The sequence below is a fragment of the Ipomoea triloba genome, chromosome 9, assembly GCF_003576645.1.
Source record: "Ipomoea triloba cultivar NCNSP0323 chromosome 9, ASM357664v1".
Classification (NCBI taxonomy): Eukaryota; Viridiplantae; Streptophyta; class Magnoliopsida; order Solanales; family Convolvulaceae; genus Ipomoea; species Ipomoea triloba.
The window spans coordinates 16,253,650-16,262,941 of record NC_044924.1 but is presented as its reverse complement, the minus strand read 5'-3'; the positions used below and the strand labels follow the sequence as shown (position 1 = coordinate 16,262,941).

The following is a 9,292-nucleotide window of genomic DNA, read 5'->3' as shown; positions in this document are numbered from 1 at the left end:
ACTTGACGCCTTATACGGTCGGGAGTAGTAGAAGGATGGTAGCAGGTAACTTTTAGCAATTCGGAGGATCACGGATGGTAATTACGAAAGTTATGGACTATTAATGGCGAAACCACTAAACTCAAGGGACCACAAATGGTATTTACTCTATATGTGTATATATATATATATATATGTATATATATATATATGTATATATATATATATGTATATATATATATATATATATATGTATGTATGTATGTATATGTATGCATGTATGTATATGTATGCATGTATATGTATGTATGTATGTATGTATGTATGTGTGTGTGTATGTGTGTGTATGTGTGTGTATGTACGTATGTATAGAGTCTGTTTCAGGTGAAACCACTACTTAAGTGTGAACCTGTGAACTCCTATGCACTGTTGAGATGTGAGATTGGACGGTCGAGATCTGAGGAGTGGTGCAATGGTGCATTTGGTGTAGTTGTGCAGTGGTCCAGTGGTGCAGTGGTGTAGTGATATGGTGCAATGGTGCAGTGATGTATATTACCAGGTCAAAGTCATTATAATCCACAAGATTGAGCAAGATCAACGGCGCACAATGGTACACAAGTTCACATGTTAATAGAGGTTCTCATTTGAACCTAATAAGTGCTAAAGATGTATGTTTTTATGCGTCATTAAGGGGTTGTGTTGTGCTTAATTGGAGTTCTTTTGGTTGATTGATGATGGAAATGCTTATAAATGTGCTAATGTGTTGCAAAGCCCTACAAATGTGTACACTTTAGTGTCTTTGAAGGTTTGAAGCATAAAGGATGGCATATAGGCTTGAAACGGAGCGTCTGGGATAAAGTGCAATGAAGATATGCGTCCACGAAGTGTCCACGATCGTGGACGGGTCGTGGATTCGGAATAGAAAGTTCCACGACCCAATCCATGCTCGTGGAGCGAGAATTAACCCGGAAGGATCGGGCGTACGAGCGTACGCCGCCTAGGAAAGTTGCGGTTATAAAAGGCTTTGGCGGGATTAGATCCTACAACTTAAATTATATTTTATCTTTCATTTCCAGAGCTTTAGTTTAGATATTTCTCTCTCTATATTAGGTTTAGATTTAACTAGCTACATTCCTATGCTTCAATTCCAAGTGTAAGAAGAAATCTAGATTGGAGGAGAATTGACAACTCTCCTTGATTGTGGAGATCATCCTTCCAATTTGTGTATTTGAAGATTGTAATTGTGGATTCAAGTTAGGTATTCATCTCCTACTTCATCTCCATTAGATCTTCTATATTTGCTAGATTTGATTTCCTACAATTGTTCTTTAATTACATGATAAATTGTAGCTTGAATCCCTAGGAATTGAATTTGATGATCTAGAGATTATGCCTGCTTGACCTTTCAATGTTGAAGAGATGAGATTCTTGCAATTGTGTCTTGAATGCTTTTGTTGTGAATGATGATATGAGTTGATCCTTTCCTCATTGCTGGTGGATGAGTGAGGAGCTTGAGAGAGTAGAAGTAACTATGTTTTGGTGCTCTCATGTAGTCTTGTTTTCATTTGCATTTCCTTGCTTTAAGTTCCGAAAGGCCTAAGTAGGGAATGAGGTGAGGACAATGTGTTTGATAAAATGCTTCTTAGAACCATGGTCACGAAACGGTGCTTCATACCAAGAAAAACCTAGTAGATCGATAGGTGAATGACACTTGTAAAGCCTCATAAGAGTTAGCTATGATTTGCATTATATCAAGTCCACCATAGCCTAATGCATTCCTAAGCTCAAGTGATTGAATCCAACTCCCCGCTATACTTACTTTCATGTTTTCTTTACTTGCATTGTCAATTGCTTTCATTACTTTCATGATTTCTTTACATATGCTCTCTTACCTTCACATGCTTACACAAGTTCTCCTTTGCACCTAGTTATCTCTTGTTGAAACTCTCCCTTTGAAAGCGTTGCACTTAATTAGCTCCAATTTTTCATCCTTTGAGAACGACATCCGGGAAAATCTTCATTCTCTCCCCATACTTTCCATCCACCACTAACTATACATTGTTAGAACCTAATTCTCTCTCTCTCTCTCTCTCATATATATATAAATATATATATATATATATATATAGATATATATACATATATATATATATACACCCACGCGAATGCTTAAAAATTTCCCTGAAGGTAAACATGACAAAGTACTGTTGTTTCCACTGCCAACTCGGGCACGATATAGACTAACATCATGTTTAGGAGGCAAATTGAATAGTTCATCCAGTGAGGATACTTGGGCCAATTTGTGAAGCGTCTGAGGCAAGCACAAACTCTATGCAACTACAACGTGTGGAAGAAGGGAAACGGTTTCGGGTCATCACCACGTGGAACTCGAAAGAGAGACATCGAGTAGCTCACCGAGGAGGAGGAGAAAGAGTTGGACGAGCCCTGCCATCATAAAAAGAAAGCGATCCACATCATATTTGAGGACCCAAGGGCGTTGACACCCTAGGCGAAAGGAAGAGATGGGTGAGAAACCTCTATGTGGGGAGCTCATTTGGTCCCTGCACGACCAGAATCCCTAGAGGGAACCCATCACCTTTACCGACGATGATCTTCCCAATGGTTATTTGCTCATAGAGGATCTGTTTGTGATCTTGGTGGAGATAAATGATGACATTTGTGCACTGGGTAGTCTTGGATACATGTGGCTCGATCAATGCCATATACTACGGCATCTTCACCCAGCTGGGCCTGTGTGGAAAGTAGTTTAACCAAGTAAATGTCTAATTGTCTAGCTTCACTAGAGATTCCATCGAGACAGAAGGGGCCATCACATTGCCTATAGAGTTTGGAGCTCTACTACACACCAAGACGATAGACGTAGAGTTCGTGGTCATTAAGATCAACTACACCCACAACATCATCCTAGCTTGAATAGCTCTAGAGGACCTCTGATGCATAATTTTGATAGAGAATTAGTGAATGAAGTTTCTAACCTCGATTGGGGTCGGCATCGCCCGAGAGAACCAGAAGATAAGCCGGAGTTGTTACTTGAAGTCATGACGGCTTATTAGAAAGAGGGACCTCCAACTACACAATCACTAAAAAGGCATTACGAGATGAAGAGACCTGACCCTATGCGAAGCCTATAGCCGAGACTAAGGAGGTCACTCTTAGTCACCCCGAATGGGGTAGTAAAGATTGACACCGGACTCCCGCCCGAGCTCTTGACCTAGATAATCGAAGTCATCTAAAACTTCAACATGGTATTCGTTTGGGGCCCTAAAGACTTTGTTGGGCATTGATCGAGAGGTTATCACTCATTGAATCGTAGTCAACCCCACAACCAAACCGGTTTAGCAAAAAAATAGGTACTTATTGGCATAATCAAGGAAATTCATCTAGAAGAAAGTCAACACCTTGCTCAAAATTGGTCACATCCGGGAAATCCTGTACCTAGAATGGCTTGTTGACTTAGTCCTCACCCCAAGTTGCCAACTTGGAGGATGTGCGTGAACTACATCAACCTCAACAAGGTTTGCCCTATGAGCCACCACGTTTTTAGAGATTTGTTATGCCTCTTTTCTTATATAAATTGTCATTGTTTTATCATTACAAATCATTATAATTTTATTACAAAACATCCTTTGTAATATTCTTACATCAATCCACGAATATTACTACAATATTTTTTCTTTACTATTTTACCCTTATTTCATTGCGAACTTATTAATTCGTAGATATCCTGAATTAATTTGTTTCATCAATATTATTTATTACAGTTTTATTTTCTTAATTTGGTCCTCTAGCATTAAAAATATTTGGTATATAGTCTTTGATTAATATTAAAAATATTTTTAATATTTAAAAAGCAAATGCATTGAATTTTGAATTGAAAAAAAAAAAAAGTAAAAAATAGAAGTAAGGCCGGACATTTGAAAATGTGAAGGAGTGGGATTGTGGGAATGCGATGATCACATGAAAGTGGCCCCACTTTATCATGTCGTATGGCAGTTCTCATGCCCATCTTCCATTCAAATCAAAGCCACCATGATTTTAAAAGTCATTTTCAAATCTTGACCGCTTTGTACACCAAAGTTGTACTGCACGTATCTCTAATGACGCCTATCATCTCCTGTTGTTTCGAGAAAATTAGGGAAAAGATTCCCTTCCTTTTTTTTTTTTTTTTTTTTTTTTTATATTTCATTAAATTTTGCTAACGTCTCATGTTTCTGGGGCACTCTTGTCTTCTAAACCACGTTGATTTATTCTCTTCTTAATCATTTTCAAATTCCGAGTCCTAGTTTCTAGGTAATTCATGCACAATTCGCTTCTTCTTGCTAAACACTTGACCTCTACTCGATGCATTGCATAAAGCTGGTTTCTTCGATTGTTTGGTTTCTTCAAGACGGGTTTGCCTTAAAGTGGTATGCTTCACCTGAAAATTTTTGTTTAAGACTATTTTATGGCGTTGGCGGTTGGGTTTTGCTCAAGATTTGACTTGTACGGGGTATTCTCAAGAAAGACTTTTCCTAGGTCGTGCATTTATCCAATCTGTTTTTGTTAAAATGTATCTTTCTGATTTTTGAATTTTGGCACTCGGGTTTTTGTTCTTTAGTTTTTCAAAAATTTGGGGTTTTACGTTTTTACCAAACGCTCCGTATTTGGTAGAGTGAATTTGAAGTTTTCTTACTCCACATCTGCGTGTTTGTCGGGTTGTGATGCAGAGAGAGTATTTAATTGCCTATATTCAAGTGTAATAATAGTATTTAGCGCTAGGCTTCCGTGAATTTGGGTATGGTGCTGATGCGTTTCTGTGCAATTGCCAGTTGTGACAATTCTGATGCTTTTAGGTAGGTTGAAAGCTGGCATTGCTGTGAGCTATTAATGCAAATCTACCTTAAAGCGTCTACGAGTTTTTCACCAAACGGATTTTGAGATTTTGGCAACTATCAACTGCGTTACTGGCTTTCATCACAATAAGGACTCTGAAGTTTGTGAGAGGCAAGAAAAAGAGATCTGTTCTTACGAAATGGGGCACTATGCAGCGGTTTGGGATCCTAGAGCTGCGATTGAAGTGACAAAAGATTCGAATGGGATTGATCAGATTGTGCTTCGTAGCCCTCATGGGGCCTCTGCCAGGGTAAGCTTCTCTCATTCATCTCTTTCTCTAAACCCATGAGGTTAGGGTCTTACTGAATCTGTCTTGCATCTCCGAACAATTCTGGAAAATAGTTGCTTGCAGCTGTTTTTTTTTAAATTTTTTGGATGACTGAGGGAAACCCCACCATTCTTTTGAGTGTTAGCAAATCCCGTCTCCGGACCCTATCAGGACCACAAGGAGGACGTAAATTAGTCTAACGTACCCATTATTGACCAGCTGAAACCAAGAGGGAGAACAAGATTGGAACTCGTGACCTTATATAGTTAGAAGAGTCAATCTCTTGCCATCTTGTCTTATTCACAGCTGTTATTTTGAGACACCCAATGGATGTTCTCCTTTTTTGATTGACCGTTTTCTCAAGTTCAGGTGAGCTTGAATGGAGGACAGATTACTTCATGGCGGAATGATCGAGGCGAAGAACTCCTATTCACCAGTAGCAAGGTGATGATGCTCCCTAGTTCTTGATAGCCATTAACCTTATCAGGCTCTTAGTATCCCAATAAAATATTCTATAAGTTTTTCACTCTTTATAGAAAGTACTTTTATTTTATTTATAGTGCTATAGATCAATTTGCAGTGCAATCATTTTTCCTTTCAAGTATATATGCCACAGTGCCGTACGAGCTTTGTTCACTTATTCAATAGACAGTATTTGAAAAAAGAGACCAAGGTTTGAAACTTGACAAACCGGGATTATGCCTAAAGTAGGCAGATCCCTTGTGCACGCACATATTTAGCCCTATCTACTGAGTCACTCAGTTACCGTGATAAGGGTTGGGGTGTGGGGGCCTTTGGGGGGAAGTATATATGCCACAACTGCTCACACGGGTAGCTCATTGATTCCTGGATGGTGGGCAAGTATATATGCCACAATTCATTGAATGCTTGAGTCTGCTAATAGCTTTGAGAGTAGAAATTGCACAAATATAATGATTAATCAGCTGTCCTATATGTATGTCATTCAAAATTTTGAATAGTTAAAAATGCTATCTGTGACAGGCAACCATCAAGTCTCCAAAAGCTGTAAGGGGAGGAATTTCTATCTGTTTTCCTCAGGTAATTCTCCTTTTTGGATGATTTTGGTAGAATGATGGCGGAAATATCTGGGGTGTAATGTGATTATACTGACAATACTGCAGTTTGGAAATGGTGGTTCACTTGAGCATCATGGATTTGCGAGAAACAAACTTTGGACCATTGAGAAAGACCCTCCATCTCTGCCTACCTTTGATGCTAATGGCAAATCTTTCATTGACTTGTTGCTACGACCATCAGAAGAGGATTTGAAGTTCTGGCCTCATAGGTATACCTTTGAATGTATATTTATTATTATTATTATTATCTCTTCTAGCAGCATTTGTAGTTGACTCCAGCTCTGATGGACTGACAGTTCAGTCTGTCATTGAGGACAAAGGCTTGAGGCTATTCTTGGAATTTCAATTACAGTTGGCCAGCTAGGATATATGTAGAAGTCTATCAGGAGAAAATGGAAACAACACTTCCATTCCCTTAAAAGAAAAGAAAAGAAAGAATCAGGTCAAAATAGCTGCTGACTGAAATTTTCTTCTACTTTTCAGTTTTGAGTTCCGCCTCAGGGTTTCTCTGGCATCAGATGGAAATCTAACGGTGATATCTCGTGTTAGAAACATCAATGGCAAACCATTCAGTTTCTCATTTGCTTGTCATACGTACTTGTCCATCTCTGACATAAGGTGTGGCTTTTTTTTTTTTTTCTCCCTCATTTGCATATGCTTTCTTCCTTTTTATCAAATGTTGCCTGGATAGATGGGATTGACTACTTAAATCAAGCAATATACAATGTATGCATCTTTGTACCTTCTATACAAGTAAACATTTCTACATCTGCACAGTGAAACACACAAAATTCATTTTGTTAAGTATTCTATGTCATGCTTTATATTTGGTCATGTCTGTTCTCATCTTATTTCCTTCTGGATTTTGTAATAAAATTCATTTGTAGCGAAGTAAGGATAGAAGGATTAGAAACATTGGACTATCTAGACAATCTGTGTCAGAGAGAGCGCTTCACAGAACAAGGAGATGCAATAACATTTGAAAGCGAGGTAAATTTCATTGTACATTATGAGACATTTAAGATTTGATGTGATTATGTGACACTGCAAATTTGCATTTAAACTCATTTACCTATCTGAATTCTAACGCGATCCTCTTTTGCATATCAATTTTTACTTTTTACATTATTCTGCAGCAACTATTATCCTTGCCAGTCATGAATATGTCAAGTTTTAGTTTCCACTTCTTTTCTTCATAATTGGGCAGTGACTTCATATTATCTGTCTTTCAGTTGGCTAGCATTCATATCTTTGTTTTATTTGTGGTAGTAATTGCTAGAGTCCCCAAAAGAATACTTTTGTGGTTCACCCTATATATTCAGATCAAGGCTGTGGCATAAGAAATATTCCACTTCTTGCAGCTCGATCGCGTTTATGTTAGCACTCCAAATTCTATTGCTGTGCTTGATCATGAAAGGAAGCGAACGTACCTAATAAAGAAGGATGGACTGCCAGATGTTGGTAATGATACTTAAATTGCAACATTCACTACCACATTTAAATAGCCCGAGGGTGTGGGTAACCCTCGCCTTGTAACCCTAGTTGGTAAAGGGCCAGAAGGAGGTAAACCAGCCTACACCTCCCAGTCTAGGTTACCCATAGTTGATCGGTTCAAACCAAGAAGACTGGGATTGAACTCGTGATCTTGTGGTTACAAGTTTGTATCCTTAGTCATCTTGGCTAGGGTTACCCCCGAGCAGTCATTTATTGATCATGTGTGTGTTGTCCTGTTCCCAGTGGTGTGGAATCCATGGGAGAAGAAATCGAAGGCCATGGCGGATTTTGGAGACGAAGAGTACAAACAGATGCTGTGTGTCGACGGTGCAGCAATAGAGAAACCCATCACGTTGAAGCCGGGAGAGGAGTGGACGAGCCGCGTAGAGGTTATGGTTGTAGCCTCAACCTTTTGTGGTGATGATCTGTGATGCCCTCATGCCCCAAAGAACCAAAGTTTGCAGCAGAGCATAAAGCTTTATCTTTGCTCTGCTGGAGGTATCCATCTTTAGGTTTTGTGTATCATATTAGAGCAATGGCAATACAAACAGGCGTATTACATGTCTCTATGGGATATCTATATATATAATTAGAATGTGGACTAGCAAAGCCTAAGGTTTTTAATGTTAACGGCTTCGTTTCACATGTTTATTTTAGTTGTAAACATTTGTTTCATGTTTTATTAAGGGCTTTTATTATGTTATGGAGTCTTTAATTTACTGGGTCATTGAATCATTTACATTGTCTCTTGTAATTTATTAGAGTGTACTATTTTTGGAATATGGAATATTATGAATAAGAAATTGATGGGTTTCTCTCCCTGCAAACAGTTGCAGAAGCCATACTATTATGGCCTGTTTGGTTGGATGTAGTTTGGAGGGAATTGCAATTCAGTGAATTTTTAAACTACAGTGTTTGGTTGGAGCCAAATGATGAATTGCAATTCATTAGGTACCCCATGAATTGTAATTCGGTGGAGATAAGGGGCAATTTGTTGGTGTAAAGACAATTTTGTCCCTCTTCTCATACCCTTTGTCTTATTTTTTTTTAAAATTGAAGTAATAATAATAATAATAATAACAATAATAATAATAATAATTATTATTATTATTATTTTGAAAGAATTATTATTATTATTATTATTATTATTATACTTATTATTATTATTATTACTACTACTATTACTACTACTACTATTACTACAACATCTACCACAACATAAAGACATTTTAGTCATTTTGTCACTTCTTACATTTCAATTCCATGTACTCCTATTTCTACATACCAAACACTGTAATTTCAATTTCTACTTTATTAATTGAATTGCAATTCCACCGAATTACAATTTTTTTCGACCCTAATTCCCTCCTCTCAACCAAACGCCCTGTTAGTTCCATGAATGTGTTCGTCACTAACACGTTCGTCAATAATAATATGTTAGGTTCATGGAATGGATTGGTAATGAATTATATTTTAGAAAATATTTGTATTTTATTGTGCTTGGCTGAAAGTTAAATAGTACGGAGTAGTTATTTTTTGTTTGGTTAAGTCTGAAATTTGT

At 37.8% G+C, this 9,292-nt stretch overlaps 1 protein-coding gene across 4 annotated transcripts; it reads left to right on the top strand.

Annotated features, from left to right (window-relative positions):
• Positions 1–4,161: 4,161 nt before the first annotated feature.
• On the top strand, positions 4,162–8,485 carry LOC116030500 (putative glucose-6-phosphate 1-epimerase). Of its 4 annotated transcripts, none has more exons than XM_031272759.1 (9): positions 4,162–4,406; positions 4,837–5,122; positions 5,510–5,584; positions 6,143–6,199; positions 6,283–6,446; positions 6,721–6,855; positions 7,125–7,227; positions 7,599–7,698; positions 7,975–8,485. In XM_031272759.1, the coding sequence occupies exons 2-9, from the start codon at positions 5,012–5,014 to the stop codon at positions 8,160–8,162; spliced, it is 933 nt and encodes a 310-aa protein (XP_031128619.1). In that variant the 5' UTR covers positions 4,162–4,406; positions 4,837–5,011; the 3' UTR covers positions 8,163–8,485. The 4 variants fall into 4 exon arrangements, with proteins under 4 accessions (XP_031128619.1, XP_031128617.1, XP_031128616.1 ...); XM_031272757.1 differs by having other exon boundaries at positions 4,833–5,122; XM_031272756.1 differs by having other exon boundaries at positions 4,809–5,122.
• Positions 8,486–9,292: the final 807 nt, after the last annotated feature.